General features: G+C 41.5%; 1 protein-coding gene across 1 annotated transcript in view; it reads left to right on the forward strand.

Moving 5' to 3' along the window:
* Window positions 1–51: 51 nt before the first annotated feature.
* Window positions 52–17295, forward strand: part of LOC117458569 (unconventional myosin-VIIa-like) — a 72956-nt gene continuing 55712 nt past the window's right edge. Inside the window, exons 1-11 of the mRNA XM_034099145.2 lie at window positions 52–118; window positions 3991–4059; window positions 7803–7916; window positions 9626–9775; window positions 12620–12804; window positions 14364–14485; window positions 15215–15357; window positions 15454–15567; window positions 15975–16128; window positions 16267–16343; window positions 17110–17229. Coding sequence (XP_033955036.1) covers window positions 4042–4059; window positions 7803–7916; window positions 9626–9775; window positions 12620–12804; window positions 14364–14485; window positions 15215–15357; window positions 15454–15567; window positions 15975–16128; window positions 16267–16343; window positions 17110–17229 — 1197 coding nt within the window. The 5' untranslated portion in view covers window positions 52–118; window positions 3991–4041. The remainder of the gene's footprint in view (window positions 119–3990; window positions 4060–7802; window positions 7917–9625; window positions 9776–12619; window positions 12805–14363; window positions 14486–15214; window positions 15358–15453; window positions 15568–15974; window positions 16129–16266; window positions 16344–17109; window positions 17230–17295) is intronic.

Genomic DNA, 17295 nt, shown 5'->3' on the forward strand with positions numbered 1-17295 from the left:
GTGTGTTATTTTCTGCAGAGACTGATCCACCAGCGCTCACGTAAGACATGGAAACATTGCATTTCCTCGGTCAGAGATGAAAACTTCACACCTTTGTGTGCCTCTGAATCCCTGCCTTGTGAGTCACACACACACACACACACACACACACACACACACACACACACACACACACACACACACATACAGTACACCTGCTTGTTAGCATTATAGGCCACACACACAGATTAGCAGCTGATTAGCGAGATTGCTGTTGGCCGTTACATACAAATCTCTGAGGAGGAGGTCCTGAGGTCTCATGAGGTTTAATGACCTGCTGCAAAATGTGAGCTGTGTTGGAAAAAATACTAAATATTTAATTTAGGTAAAACTTGTGTATAAATACTCTGTTACAAGTACAATTCCTGCATTAAAATGTGCATTAGCATCAAAATATCCCTAAAGTATTAACAGTAAACGTATTTAGTATGCAGAATAGCACATTACAGAATCAAATATATAACATTATTGGATAATATTTATTGAATGCGCTAATTTGTTTATTGCTTTAACGTTGCTGCTGATAAAGGCGATTTCTTTTCTGTAGCAGCAAGGCAATTCAGCAACTTTACACACAAGTTTAAAAGCAATGAGACATGATGCAAAAGTTAACATGTATTCATGAAATGCGTGCACAAATAAGCACTTTTAATTAAAAGGTTTTTAGCAGGGACTTCAAGAATGCCAATATTTTTTTTAATCAAAATGCTTTTCCGTCCTTTTTTTCTCAGAAAAAAGTAAAATGTAAAACTGGTATTGGTTTTTTCAACCAATCATACACCAATGCTGCACCAAACTGAATCCATCAGAAGCAATATGTCGCTTCTTTTGTAAAAGTCTATTCACAATCTTAAAAGATAAGAATCTATATATTATTTTTCAGATTTACGTCTAGTGCAAATTGCTAGCTAAACTGTACATGCCGAACGATTGAGCTTGTAGAGGGTTTTATATTCAGTGTAAGCCTGTCGATACGACTGACTTTGGGTCAGGAGACAGATTGGCACCCTGTGGTTCTGGATAAAAGAACTCAGATTAAGTCCTGGCCTCAGATCAGCCCTTTGTGTCTGCTGTGTGGATGAACTGTAACCTCCTCATAATATCTGCACTGATGCACCTGCTCCAGATTAACACAAGGATCTGCTCTTTACATCTGAAATATGTCCTTTTGATTTGTCAGTGTGGCACAAACACTTACATGTTAATCTACTTACTTACTGCCCCACTAATGGGTCGTATACACTTACTGTATCCCCCTCCCTGTTTGCCCCCTCTGTCATTTGTTATCTTCGTCATTCATACTCTCAGCTATGTTGCCAACCAATTCCTGTAAGAAATAAGCAAGGCAAAAGGTCATCTCAGTTTCCTTCTGTCCATTTATTTAGAATTGTTTTAATATTTCATTAAATTTGGTCTATTATATTTCATTACAGCTCAAAATCATACCGGTTCTTCATGTTGCTAATACAAATGGACTGTCTGTAACAAAGTTATTAAACAGTAATGCTTCTTCTTTTTGCTATTAAATGTTACTTTTACTTTCATATACTTAGTATTATTAACATCTAAAATGCTTTCCTTCACTTTGCTTTACACAGTAAACTCCATGCAGCTCTGCACCCTCGTCACTGTTAGCGAGGGTAACAAAGCAGCAGGGAGAAAATGACTCAGCAGTCATAACTGTTATAACTATGGCACGCACTTAAGGGGAAGGGATTATCCTGAGGAATCTGAGTAAGCCTTTAACCCCCCCCTCCCCTCACTGTACTTCAGCTGAAACACATGCTGATTATCTCCGACCCCTCTGCGTCTACTGATGACGTCATTCTGAAGGACGACCCGGAAATTAGCTTTGCTTTGGTTCCCTTGACAGAAAGTGAATGGGATTTGTCCATTGGAATTTAGTTTTTAGCAGAATATAAAATCTGTGGCAAACATTATAATACTTACACGTGTTGTTCATCAGGATAATCTCCACATATTAACACTGCTTTATGGTTTTTAAATTAAATGGCTAACGTTATAACGGCTATAAAGGAACTACAGCACGGTCACATGACTTCACGTCACCACCGCTAAGCTAAAGGTAGCTAATGATGGGCTATAAAGGAACTACCGCACGGTCACATGACTTCACATCGCCACCGCTAAGCTAAAGGTGGCTAATGTTGGGCTATAAAGGAACTACCGCACGGTCACATGACTTCACATCGCCACCGCTAAGCTAAAGGTGGCTAATGTTGGGCTATAAAGGAACTACAGCACGGTCACATGACTTCACGTCAGCACCGCTAAGCTAAAGGTAGCTAATGATGGGCTATAAAGGAACTACCGCACGGTCACATGACTTCACATCGCCACCGCTAAGCTAAAGGTGGCTAATGTTGGGCTATAAAGGAACTACAGCACGGTCACATGACTTCACGTCAGCACCGCTAAGCTAAAGGCGGCTAATGTTGGGCTATAAAGGAACTACAGCACGGTCACAGGACTTCACGTCAGCACCGCTAAGCTAAAGGTAGCTAATGATGGGCTATAAAGGAACTACCGCACGGTCACATGACTTCACATCGCCACCGCTAAGCTAAAGGTGGCTAATGTTGGGCTATAAAGGAACTACAGCACGGTCACATGACTTCACGTCAGCACCGCTAAGCTAAAGGCGGCTAATGTTGGGCTATAAAGGAACTACAGCACGGTCAAATGACTTCACGTCACCACCGCTAAGCTAAAGGTGGCTAATGTTGGGCTATAAAGGAACTACAGCACGGTCACATGACTTCACGTCACCACCGCTAAGCTAAAGGTGGCTAATGTTGGGCTATAAAGGAACTACAGCACGGTCACATGACTTCACGTTAGCACCGCTAAGCTAAAGGAGGCTAATGTTGGGCTATAAAGGAACTACAGCACGGTCACATGACTTCACGTCACCATCGCTAAGCTAAAGGCGGCTAATGTTGGGCTATAAAGGATCTACAGCACGGTCACATGACTTCACGTTACCACCGCTAAGCTAAAGGAGGCTAATGTTGGGCTATAAAGGAACTACAGCACGGTCACATGACTTCACGTCACCACCGCTAAGCTAAAGGTAGCTAATGTTGGGCTATAAAGGAACTACAGCACGGTCACATGACTTCACGTCACCACCGCTAAGCTAAAGGTAGCTAATGTTGGGCTATAAAGGATCTACAGCACGGTCACATGACTTCACGTTACCACCGCTAAGCTAAAGGAGGCTAATGTTGGGCTATAAAGGAACTACAGCACGGTCACATGACTTCACGTCACCACCGCTAAGCTAAAGGTAGCTAATGTTGGGCTATAAAGGAACTACAGCACGGCCACATGACTTCACGTCAGCACCGCTAAGCTAAAGGAGGCTAATGTTGGGCTATAAAGGAACTACAGCACGGGCACATGACTTCACGTCACCACCGCTAAGCTAAAGGTGGCTAATGTTGGGCTATAAAGGAACTACAGCACGGTCACATGACTTCACGTCACCACCGCTAAGCTAAAGGTAGCTAATGTTGGGCTATAAAGGAACTACAGCACGGTCACATGACTTCACGTCACCACTGCTAAGCTAAAGGTGGCTAATGTTGGGCTATAAAGGAACTACAGCACGTTCTCATAAATCCACGTCACCACCGGACGTCAGAACAAAGTCTCTTCAGCTTGTGTTAACCACAGACCTGGTTTCAGTCTCCAAACCACAAACATGTTCAAAAAACATTGACTACCAGATGAGGGAACAGGAAATGCTAAATATGTATCTTATTTATGGGCTTTCGGGCTCATTCCTTCAGCTTTATGTTATTCTAATATAAATTGTTATAGGTGGGGGGTCCACTTTTTTGGATATGTAAGTTATACACGTATAGATTATATTATATAGATTTGTTCTTTCAGTCTTCTGATACCTGTAACTTGTCTCCTCTGCAGAGCCCTCACATGGTGACTTCTGATGTCCTGCTATCCACCTGAGGCTGAAACATGGTCATTCTGCAACAGGTTGGTCATGTTGGGTAGAAGCATAGACTCTATATAGACTGTATATTGTGATCAGTACCTGCTTTCAGTACATAAAGAGTCCTCTCCTGCTGATGTCCAGGTGTATATCAGTATGTAGTGTCTCTACTTTAAAGAGTCCTCTCCTGCTGATGTTCAGTCGTATATCAGTATGTAGTGTCTCTACTTTAAAGAGTCCTCTCCTGCTGATGTTCAGGTGTATATCAGCATGTAGTGTCTCTACTTTAAAGAGTCCTCTCCTGCTGATGTTCAGGTGTATATCAGTATGTAGTGTCTCTACTTTAAAGAGTCCTCTCCTGCTGATGTTCAGGTGTATATCAGTATGCAGTGTCTCTAGTTTAAAGAGTCCTCTCCTGTTGATGTTCAGGTGTATATCAGTATGTAGTCTCTCTACTTTAAAGAGTCCTCTCCTGCTGATGTTCAGGTATATATCAGTATGTAGTGTCTCTACTTTAAAGAGTCCTCTCCTGCTGATGTTCAGGTGTATATCAGTATGCAGTGTCTCTACTTTAAAGAGTCCTCTCCTGTTGATGTTCAGGTGTATATCAGTATGTAGTCTCTCTACTTTAAAGAGTCCTCTCCTGCTGATGTTCAGGTATATATCAGTATGTAGTGTCTCTACTTTAAAGAGTCCTCTCCTGCTGATGTTCAGGTGTATATCAGTATGTAGTGTCTCTACTTTAAAGAGTCCTCTCCTGTTGATGTTCAGGTGTATATCAGTATGTAGTCTCTCTAATTTAAAGAGTCCTCTCCTGCTGATGTTCAGGTATATATCAGTATGTAGTGTCTCTACTTTAAAGAGTCCTCTCCTGCTGATGTTCAGGTGTATATCAGTATGCAGTGTCTCTAGTTTAAAGAGTCCTCTCCTGCTGATGTTCAGGTGTATATCAGTATGCAGTGTCTCTACTTTAAAGAGTCCTCTCCTGCTGATGTTCAGGTGTATATCAGTATGCAGTGTCTCTACTTTAAAGAGTCCTCTCCTGCTGATGTTCAGGTATATATCAGTATGTAGTGTCTCTACTTTAAAGAGTCCTCTCCTGCTGATGTTCAGGTGTATATCAGTATGTCGTGTCTCTACTTTAAAGAGTCCTCTCCTGCTGATGTTCAGGTGTATATCAGTATGTAGTGTCTCTCCTTTAAAGAGTCCTCTCCTGCTGATGTTCAGGTGTATATCAGTATGCAGTGTCTCTACTTTAAAGAGTCCTCTCCTGCTGATGTTCAGGTATATATCAGTATGTAGTGTCTCTACTTTAAAGAGTCCTCTCCTGCTGATGTTCAGGTGTATATCAGTATGTAGTGTCTCTACTTTAAAGAGTCCTCTCCTGCTGATGTTCAGGTGTATATCAGTATGTAGTGTCTCTACTTTAAAGAGTCCTCTCCTGCTGATGTTCAGCTGTATATCAGTATGTAGCGTCTCTACTTTAAAGAGTCCTCTCCTGCTGATGTTCAGGTGTATATCAGTATTTAGTGTCTCTACTTTAAAGAGTCCTCTCCTGCCGATGTTCAGGTGTATATCAGTATGTAGTGTCTCTACTTTAAAGAGTCCTCTCCTGCTGATGTTCAGGTGTATATCAGTATGTAGTGTCTCTACTTTAAAGAGCCCTCTCCTGCTGATGTTCAGGTGTATATCAGTATGTAGTGTCTCTACTTTAAAGAGTCCTCTCTTGCTGATGTTCAGGTGTATATCAGTATGTAGTGTATCTACTTTAAAGAGCCCTCTCCTGCTGATGTTCAGGTGTATATCAGTATGTAGTGTCTCTACTTTAAAGAGTCCTCTCCTGCTGATGTTCAGGTGTATATCAGTATATAGTGTCTCTACTTTAAAGAGTCCTCTCCTGCTGATGTTCAGGTGTATATCAGTATGCAGTGTCTCTACTTTAAAGAGTCCTCTCCTGCTGATGTTCAGGTGTATATCAGTATGTAGTGTCTCTACTTTAAAGAGTCCTCTCCTGCTGATGTTCAGGTGTATATCAGTATGTAGTGTCTCTACTTTAAAGAGTCCTCTCCTGCTGATGTTCAGGTGTATATCAGTATGTAGTGTCTCTACTTTAAAGAGTCCTCTCCTGCTGATGTTCAGGTGCATATCAGTATGTAGTGTCTCTACTTTAAAGAGTCCTCTCCTGCTGATGTTCAGGTGTATATCAGTATGTAGTGTCTCTACTTTAAAGAGTCCTCTCCTGCTGATGTTCAGGTGTATATCAGTATGTAGTGTCTCTACTTTAAAGAGTCCTCTCCTGCTGATGTTCAGGTGTATATCAGTATGTAGTGTCTCTCCTTTAAAGAGTCCTCTCCTGCTGATGTTCAGGTGTATATCAGTATGCAGTGTCTCTACTTTAAAGAGTCCTCTCCTGCTGATGTTCACGTATATATCAGTATGTAGTGTCTCTACTTTAAAGAGTCCTCTCCTGCTGATGTTCAGGTGTATATCAGTATGTAGTGTCTCTACTTTAAAGAGTCCTCTCCTGTTGATGTTCAGGTGTATATCAGTATGTAGTGTCTCTACTTTAAAGAGTCCTCTCCTGCTGATGTTCAGGTGTATATCAGTATGTAGTGTCTCTACTTTAAAGAGTCCTCTCCTGCTGATGTTCAGGTGTATATCAGTATGTAGTGTCTCTACTTTAAAGAGTCCTCTCCTGCTGATGTTCAGGTGTATATCAGTATGTAGTGTCTCTACTTTAAAGAGTCCTCTCCAGCTGATGTTCAGGTGTATATCAGTATGTAGTGTCTCTACTTTAAAGAGTCCTCTCCTGCTGATGTTCAGGTGTATATCAGTATGTAGTGTCTCTACTTTAAAGAGTCCTCTCCAGCTGATGTTCAGGTGTATATCAGTATGTAGTGTCTCTACTTTAAAGAGTCCTCTCCAGCTGATGTTCAGGTGTATATCAGTATGTAGTGTCTCTACTTTAAAGAGTCCTCTCCTGCTGATGTTCAGGTGTATATCAGTATGTAGTGTCTCTACTTTAAAGAGTCCTCTCCAGCTGATGTTCAGGTGTATATCAGTATGTAGTGTCTCTACATGTCTCCATGCTTTAATGTTCAAACAGCTCTTTATTTTTCTCATACTGTCTGTGCTGCAGCACCTCTTTTCACCCTCTGTCTGAAATGTGAGATATAATATGTTGGAGCGCCAGCCAATAGAAGCACGAGTGTTACGTAGTGATGTCACTGTGTTCGTGGCAGATAAGGAATTAAACTGCACTGAACTAAATTCACACTTTTCTTAACCACATCCTCTCGTAGGTCAGTCAGGGGTTAAATCGCTTATTCACTGAGCTGAAGGTGGTCAGATTAAAGCTCCTTTTAAAATAAATCCTCCCATTCACAGAGTTGGCAGCTTAAATTGGCCTTTAATATTTCCTAGTTATTCAACATATGATGGTGAAATAATCCCAGGCAAAAACAGTGAGATTATAGCAGAAGCAAAGCATTAAACGGTATTACATGACGACTAACTCACACTCACCTCTGCTGTTGTTAACACTTTATTTAATTATTGTTTTACGGATCTCCAGGTCTTGCTCCATGTCCCAGATTTAGATTTCCACCAATCGACCATTGCTTGTATGTGAAAGCCTCCAAGCTGTGTGTGACGCAGTGGGTTGAGCGTTGGTGTTGGGGTCAGGGGGTCACAGGTTCAAATCCCACTGCAGGTGTTGTCTTGCATTTCTTCTTTTAATGTGAATTCTGGGAGATTTTGTATTTATTTGTTTGCTCTCATAATCCAGGGGGACTATGTGTGGCTGGACCTTAAAACGGGTCGAGAGTTTGACGTCCCGGTGGGAGCCGTGGTCAAACTGTGCGACTCGAGACAGATCCAGGTCCTGGACGATGAAGGGAAGGTAAGACTGCAGCATTTATATAAAGATTCTCTGTTCATGTGTTACGTTTTGTTTTATAAGGAAGGAAGTTTCAGAGTTGTGGTCTTTGAGATACTTTTAATGTAAACAAATAAACAAGCCTCGCTAAAATCCATCAAACTGAAGACACATGTTTTATCTACTTTCCTTAAAAACCAAAAGTCTTTTCCCAAATGTTTTTAGTCATGCTTATATAGAGGCGAAATCCCGCCCATCTACTTCCGCCCCATGGGACCTTACTTCAGAAAAATAATGTATTGAAGTCAATGGGGAGAGAAAACGTATCTTTCGATCCCGTTTGTGCCACGAATTACACACATGATGTTTGTCAATCTTAAAAAAAATAATTTCCATGTCAAAAAAGTCACAGTTTGTCGTAAAACTGTTGAAATAAAAGACTAGGAAAAATACGCAGCTAGAAAGACTACAAATCCCAGAGTCCCGGTCCCGCATGCTGGCTCTCACGGACCGACTAACTCCCCTTGTGTGTGTGCACAGCTCTCAACTCTCAACGTGCCCAGACTCGGAGTGATTTTAACCTCTTTTAATACTTTCCGCCTCGTTCTGAGAGAAAGAAGTGAAATGTTCCAACGTGACGGACGTCTTGGTGTGTGGTGCGAGACGGGAGATGTTAGGTGTCGTTGTGTTTTTACTCTAGTTTTGTGTTTTGATCTTGTCACTTCCTGTTTTTATTTTGAAAGTAATCTTTCCTGTCATTCCAGATCCCACACTTCCTGCCTTTGTGTGTTTCCCGCCCGTGAGATTGCTTGGCCCTGCCCTGATTGTTTTCACCTGTGCCCATCCCCCTCACCTATATATAGCCCTGGTGTTCCTTTGTCCCTTTGTCAGTTCATTGTGTTTCATGTCGTGAGCACCCAGGCCTTTTGACTCCTGATACCTACCTTGAGATTTAGACCTTTTGCCAAGTGAGTGTTTGTGTTGCTGTACAACTTAGCTGTTTAACTACTTTCTATTTTTTGAAAGTACGATTTAGTTTTTGTTATTAAAGAACATTCTATTTTTGGACAACTGTCTCCAAGTCCTGCTTTTGGGTCCTGCGTCCTGTGTCTCGGTTCATAACAGTTCATTGAGCGGTTTCACACAGACAAAGTGTGACTTCACAGTTTTACGACACATTTCAATTTGTTTAACTTGCAAAATTATCTTTTAAATTGACAAACATCATGTGTGTAATTCGTGGCACGAAAGATAATCCTTCTCTCTCCATTGACTTCAATACATAATTTTTCTGAAATAAGGTCCCATGGAGGAAAGGGAGGGACTTCGCCTCTCTATTCTTAAATAATAATAACATCCACCCACTAAGCGAATGAAATATTATGTCTAAAAAGAAATAAAAGTGGTAAAATGTAGTTTTTGAATAAATATTATTATTATATGTTTCTTATATTTATTATTTATTCATTTATTTGTTATATTTATAGTTATTTGTATTCCTATAAGGTGTATTTACCTACATGTTATCATTGTTTCTTGTTAGTGTGTCTTTCAATGTAGAAAAAGGACAAATAAAATGGTAAAATAAATAAGTCCCAAGAAAATGTTATTTTTTATTATTATAACTAATGAAGTGATGGCCAAAGCTACAATAATTAAAATAAATGGTGTTAAATAAAACCCATCCAGACTATGATCCACTCTAACCTCCTTATCCCCCCCCCCCCTCTCAGGAGCACTGGATCTCTCCTCAGAACACGAACATCAAACCCATGCACCCGACCTCTGTGCACGGCGTGGAGGACATGATCCGCCTGGGAGACCTGAACGAAGCTGGCATCCTCCGAAACCTTTTGATCCGCTACAACGAGCGCGTCATCTACGTCAGTAATCCTCTGTTTCTCCTGAGTACACAGAGTACACACATGTCTACTGTTGTCTCTGAACATGGAGGGTCATTGGCTGCGGTCCAGAGGAGATGTTATTCAGGTTAATCTGTTTAACGTGAGGGGAAAACAATGACAGACCTTATCTCTTAATTGTAATACATGTTTTTGTACATGCATTACCCAAAACCAGGTTACCGACTTTGAATATTCCCTGAAAAACTTCATTTCAGAAATTAGACTTGTATCTCTCTGCTGTGACAGTGGAAGCTGTCTTGGCCCTAATTGATTCTCATTCATAACCAAATGTTTGGCTGCGGTCCAAATCAAATCAAGTTTTATTTATATAGCACATTTATAAACGACTTTTGGTCGAGCCAAAGTGCTGTACATAAAATAAAAATAGCCTACAGTAGAGACACTTTACAGCAAATACAACAACACAGATTGTTCAGAATATCAGTATGAGAAAAACAACACCCTCTGTCCTTAGACCCTCTGTCCTTAGACCCTCTGTCCTTAGAGCCTCTATCCTTAGACCCTCTATCCTTAGACCCTCTATCCTTAGACCCTCTGTCCTTAGACCCTCTGTCCTTAGACCCTCTATCCTTAGACCCTCACATCGTACAAGGAAACACTTCCAGAGAAAATCCACAGTTTAAAGGGAACATGGGAGAAACCTCAGGGAGAGCAGCAGAGGAGGGATCCCTCTCCCAGGACGGACAGACGTGCAATAGATGCCGTGTGTAAATCTAAGAGATAATACATTTCACAGCATATAGACCGAATGTTAGGAAATGCATGTGTCTGTAATGAGAAGATGAATCCACGAGGATGTCAGCTACAGTCCTGTGGAAGCCATCAGGGAAGCAGCATGACGAGACCCAAGGCAGGACCGCAGAGACAGGTTCAGCCACGACCCGAAGTCCACGACTTAATCCAGAACTCAGGATAGAGGGTCCAGGACACAGGACTACAGCAAGAGGATCAGCCTCGACTCCGGATCCCGGCGTAGATATAGATACAAAACAAGAAAAAAGATGTGGCTGGGTTAATCGGAACAAGAGAAGACACAGACACAGACAGAGAGGGAGAAGGTCATTGGATAAAAGTTATTCTTGATAACCCTCTAGAAAGATCTCATGAACTTCCCCACTCAATCTATCGAGACCCGAGCAGTTCTAATAGATATAGGATAAGAAACAGAGATAGGGAGCACAAGGAGTTTAAAGTGTTTAAATGCAGCTCCAATAATCTGCACTTTACTGGAACTATAAATAAAGAAATAAACATGTCCTCATATCCCTGCTGGACTGAGGTCTACTGGTTTACTTATAAAGGGGAGGAGAAACCAATTAGAAACATTATCTCTTAAAGGTGGGGTAGGTAAGTTTGAGAAACCGGCTCGAGGTCGCTAGAATTTGAAAATACACAACCGGAGAAAATCTGCCACTTCCTCACAGAGCCCCTCCTCCAACACACACGCACGCGCACATGACCAATGAGGGCACGAGATAAGTTTGTGCCCCGATGGAAGGCTGACAGGCAGGTAGGCCGCCCGGCTAAACGGATTGGTTGTACTTTTCACAGTATCACGGCTTCTACAGATGAAATTTTATATGTATTTGTTGTCAAAGCACTTCAGATATTCATTGCTATCGGGATGTTAAGAGCATTCCATGGAATATGACAAAAAGTGTATCTCGAGCCGGTTTCTGAAACTTACCTACCCCACCTTTAATTGGTAGAGATGTTTTTATACATGCATTACCCAAACCCAGGTTACTGACCTGAAAAACTAAAGTATGAACCAAAGAAATGAGAGTATTATCTCTCTGCTGTGACAGTAGGAGCTGTGTTGGTCCGTATCAATGCAGAGATGAATAGTAAAGCCAAGAGTTAGAAGATAAAACTCGTCAAATTAATTCATAAACGATTGTATTGGCCGCCGTCCAGAGGAGTTGTTATTCGGGTTAAAGTGTTCACATGCAGCTCCAATAATCTGCAGTTGAGCTGACTGTTTACTGGGACTATAAATAAAGAAGTAAACATGTCCTCATATCCCTGATAGACTGAGATCTACAGGTTTACTTATAAAGGGGATCAAAACAGAGATTTGAATGTGAGGAGAAACCAATTAGAGACCCTTAACTTTGGTAAGAGCAGATATTGGTCTTAACTTAATGGTGGATATATCCTTAAAACATATGTATGTACTTCGTTGTACTTGAGTGTCAGTCCTGTAATAGTCTTTGGTTGTTCTGTTCCCTCTCCTTGTAGACTAATTGTGGTGGAAAGGTGAGTAAAAAAGATGGTGTCACAAAAAAGGAAAAGCTAACCTGATTCTTGCAAATGTCTAACTTTTTGATCTCTGAAAATATTCATTCATATATGCAATTTTGTGATAGATTTCCCCTTAGTTTTACCGCTTTCTAATCTCAGTTATTTTCTGGAAAATGACTAAAGATTTACAAACTTTTCTTCCGACTTCCTCTGACTGATTTTAATGATGTACCGTGTTCTTCAGTAGCTTTTTCTAGGCCGTTTGAAATCAATCTGGGTTAGAGTTAGAGTATATCCGCAGTAATGAATTGCAATAATGCTTTTGAAAGTTTAAATTGAATGCACATGTTACGATGTCATGTGATTAACGCCATAGACTCTGGATTCCTTCATTCATTCTTCAATGCATAACATTTTCCTATCTGTCAAATTAGAAAGACAATACAGAAACAATCACGTCTACAGCTGTCTCGAATGATTCCGGAATATAACGGCTGATTGATTTGAGATAATCTGTCTCTAAAATGTGTGAAAGTCTTCTTGTTTTTCTCCCTGCAGACGTACACGGGCTCCATCCTGGTGGCGGTGAACCCGTACCAGCTGCTCCCGATCTACACCCCCGATCAGATCCGCCTCTACACCAACAGGAAGATCGGAGAGCTGCCGCCGCACATATTCGCCATCGCAGACAACTGTTACTTCAACATGCAGAGGAACAACAAGGACCAGTGCTGCATCATCAGGTAAACACTCAACACGACATTTATAGAGATGTTAAACAACAACAAGGACCAGTGCTGCATCATCAGGTAAACACTCAACACGACATTTATAGAGATGTTAAACAACAACAAGGACCAGTGCTGCATCATCAGGTAAACAATCAACACGTCATTTATAGAGACGTTAAACAACAACAAGGACCAGTGCTGCATCATCAGGTAAACAATCAACACGTCATTTATAGAGATGTTAAACAACAACAAGGACCAGTGCTGCATCATCAGGTAAAAACATCGCATGAAGAAAGAAAACACACTCTGCCAGCACTGAAAAGGCTGAGAACCACTTATGTAGAATGTATGTGTAGCGGCCCAAATCATATAGAAATAAAACAGATAATTAACTTAAAGGGGACCTATCATTCAAAATGCACTTTTGCACGTCTTTTATACATGAAGATGTGTCCCCGGTGTGTCAGGGAACTCACCAAGTGTCAGAAAACACAACCCTCTCGTTTCCTCCGTACCCAAATCTCTAAAAACGGGGCTGCAACGGATCTGATACAGACTGATACAGATTTGAAATTGTTCTGACGTCAGAAACAAGGAGCTCCACCTATATGGGCAACTCTCCACCTATCAGGGGAATGAGAGGTTGCGTGGCATGGTAACAGCATGGTAACAGCATGGTAACAGCATGGTAACAGCATGGTAACAGCATGGTAACAGCATGGTCACAGCATGGTAACAGCATGGTAACAGCATGGTAACAGCATGGTAACAGCATGGTAACAGCATGGTAACAGCATGGTTACAGCATGGTAACAGCATGGTAACAGCATGGTTACAGCATGGTAACAGCATGGTAACAGCATGGTAACATGACGCTCGTGCCTCACCCCCCTCCTTTGCAGGGGGGCGTGGTCAGCTGCAGTTCATTTGCCACAGAATCAGCCCCTGCAAAAACAGGGCTGGAATAGAGCAAATAGAGCGAAATGAGGCATGGCTAAAATGCATGATCTGTTTGGTATTTTGAAAAAAAAACTTCACAGACATGTTTTATATAGGTATGGCCCTACAATATATTATTCAAATATAGCATGATAGGTCCACTTTAATATAACACTGCCGCTGAGGCACCAGTTAGTGGATCTTACGCAGGGCAATGATCCAAAGTCCAGACAAGAATCTCAGTTTGTGCATTTATTACATGTTCAAATATCATTAACAAAGAACAATCAACAGGTTTCCTATATTCCTTTCCTGAAGCCTTTCCTTCTTTATCCTGCTTTGATCAGACTGGTAAAAAAACATGTGCTCTACTGCCTCCACCACCTGTCTCCAATATATACAATCACACCAGGTGCTCTAATCACCCAGTGCCCAAAGCGTATAAACTACTTTCATTCACTTCAATAACTTACTTTCAACAATAACAGCAAGAAAATAAATGTTTCACTATTAAATAATATAAATCGATATATAGCTCCAACAGTATGTTTGCAGGAAACAAAATACGTTTATTTGCTACGTTTTCAATCACATGACTGAGTGTGTGACAAGTGTTCTGCGTGTGACAGCGGTGAGTCTGGAGCGGGGAAGACGGAGAGCACGAAGCTGATCCTGCAGTTCCTCGCTGCCATCAGCGGACAACACTCCTGGATCGAGCAGCAGGTCCTGGAGGCCACGCCCATCCTGGAAGGTCAGACATAAACATGCAACTCTGGAAAATACATAAAATCGGACGACTGTTCGGGAGCTTTTAAATCTATCAAATGATCCTAAATAGTAGATGATTTTCACCCTTCTTTAGAATTACTCTAAAGACTGCTTGTGCTGAGGTTCAAAGTGCATTAATGATTTTGGAAACAGCCGAGAGAAAACCCATAACTTCTTAAGGTTTTTTTGCTTGGATTTGCAAAAACGTCTTGATTGCTTTCCAAATGTCAAAGACAGAATGTATCATCAATCATCACTTATGACCCCTATATAAAAGTGCCTCTGCAGAACTGCTTGTACCTCCATATGTTGCTGTGTTCAGGACGTTTCTCTGAGTCTCCTTCCTATAGAAATGTAGCGACCAGGTGCCAGATTGTAAGCATGGACCCAAGAGGGAAAATGTGCACACAATTACAGCAAAGCTAAACACCAAGCCTGTTGCAAAAATTAGTTCATCTGGGGTTGGCTTTCATACGTTGGCGAGCACCAACTTTGAAATATGTTTTTACAAACGGCAACCAACAAATCCTATTTATTCTGACTTTAAGAATGAACTCTTAACATTAGATGTCAAAGCGTATCAATGTATTCTTAAAGACCCCTCTGGAGTTGTACTTTATATCAATAAGCCTTATCAGTAGAGCTGTCCACTCTCAGACGGCTCTGTCTATGTTTCCGTTTCTCCTCACTCCCTGTTCTTTAATTCACTCAGCGTTTGGTAATGCCAAGACCATCCGTAACGACAACTCCAGTCGCTTTGGGAAGTACATCGATATCCACTTCAACAAGAGAGGAGCCATCGAAGGAGCCAAGATCGAGCAGTACCTGCTGGAGAAATCCAGAGTGTGCCGACAGGTGAGAAACGGTGTCGTGTTTTAATATGTAAAAACATCCTCAGTGGCATCTTCAGTTCTCTGATGTCTCCTCTCACTCCCCCCCGTCCTCCTGCAGGCGCCGGATGAGAGGAACTACCACGTGTTTTACTGCATACTGAAGGGCATGGCTCCAGAGATGAAGGTTAAACTGGGCCTAGGTCTCGCATCTGACTACTCCTACCTCACCATGGTGAGAATATCTGAGGATTTACTGATTTATAGGGTTATTGTTGAGCTCTTATTGAAAGTAAGAACTGGACCTACTCTGTTTTAAGTTTCATGTTATTTATTATCATTTGCACAATGAGGATCTGCAATCAACAATTACTTCAATATCAATGTATCTGCCTATCTTCTTTATTATTACTTTGCTTATTTAATGAATTGTTCCATTAAAAAAATATATTTTTGAAATGTAATTTATTGTATTTTTTGGTAAATGCTAGATTGGTATTCAGAAGCTGGCAAATGTACTTCATGTTAGAGCGAAAGGAGATCTTATCAGTAGGGCACATTCAAATAACAAAAAAAGCAGCTTCTTTTCCTCAATCCACTGGACTAGTTTGGCTAACAAGCTAAGTGTGCTTTTCGTCGCAGGGTAAATGCACAGCGTGTGATGGTCGGGACGATCTGAGGGATTACTCCAGCATCCTGTCGGCCATGAAGGTTCTGATGTTCACCGAGACGGAGAACTGGGAGATCTCCAAGCTGCTGGCCGCCATCCTGCACATGGGGAACCTGCGCTACGAGGGTACGAGCGTCCGCGCACACACACACACGTACACACACACACACACACACGTACACACACACACACACACACACACACACACTTTATTGAACTGTAACAGAGACGTGATGGGGATTCATTTGTGGGGGTTTTTCTCAGCTCGTACGTACGACAACCTGGACGCCTGCGTGGTCGTCAGATCTCCAGACCTGGTGACTGCTGCTTCACTGCTGGAGGTGTGTGTGTGTGTGTGTGTGTGTGTGTGTGTGTGTGTGTGTGTGTGTGTGTGTGTGTGTGTGTGTGTGTGTGTGTGTGTGTGTGTGTGTGTGTGTGTGTGTGTGTGTGTGTGTGTGTGTGTGTGTGTGTGTGTGTGTGTGTGTGTGTGTGTGTGTGTGTGTGTGTGTGTGTGTGTGTGTGTGTGTGTGTGTGTGTGTGTGTGTGTGTGTGTGTGTGTGTGTGTGTGTGTGTGTGTGTGTGTGTGTGTGTGTGTCGGTATTAAGAACATTTATGTTAGTAAAAGGACAAAAACCATGCTACAAAAATACTTGAAAACAGTAATAATAATATGCAGGTCAATCAGGGAAATGTAGTTTGCCATTACATTATTATTGTATAATATATATATTATTGTTGTAGTTGATTGAGTTGAGTTTTATGGTTTTTTATAATTATGGATGAATCTACTGATTATTTTCTCCATTATTTGCTCGATTGTCTCGTTTGAAAAGATCTGAGAATAGTGAGATTACTCAGAGCCCAAAGTGACAGCTTTAAAATGTTTGTTCACTCAAGAATCAGAACCTGTATTCGCCACAGAGGGGACATGCACATTGTTACAGCAGAAAAGAGCCAAAGACAGCTTAATGTTACCTAAGAAGCATGCATACAAAGATATTAAAGATACAAACAACTATAATAAAAGAAAGTTACACAATTTAAAAAAACAGAGGATTTGGCAGCCAGGTGTATATTGCATTCCTCTCATGTCTCGTTGTGCTGCAGGTGGACCCGAAGGATGTGATGGTGTGTCTGACCACCAGGACTCTGATCACACGAGGGGAAAGTGTCGCTACGTCGCTCAGCGTGGAGCAGGGCCTGGACGTCAGGGACGCCTTCGTCAAGGTACACGTCTGCTACCACAAGGACATCTGTTATCCTGATCTAATTCATTTCATTTGTATTTGTTCC

The sequence above is a fragment of the Pseudochaenichthys georgianus genome, chromosome 14 (genome assembly GCF_902827115.2).
Source record: "Pseudochaenichthys georgianus chromosome 14, fPseGeo1.2, whole genome shotgun sequence".
Lineage (NCBI taxonomy): Eukaryota > Metazoa > Chordata > Actinopteri > Perciformes > Channichthyidae > Pseudochaenichthys > Pseudochaenichthys georgianus.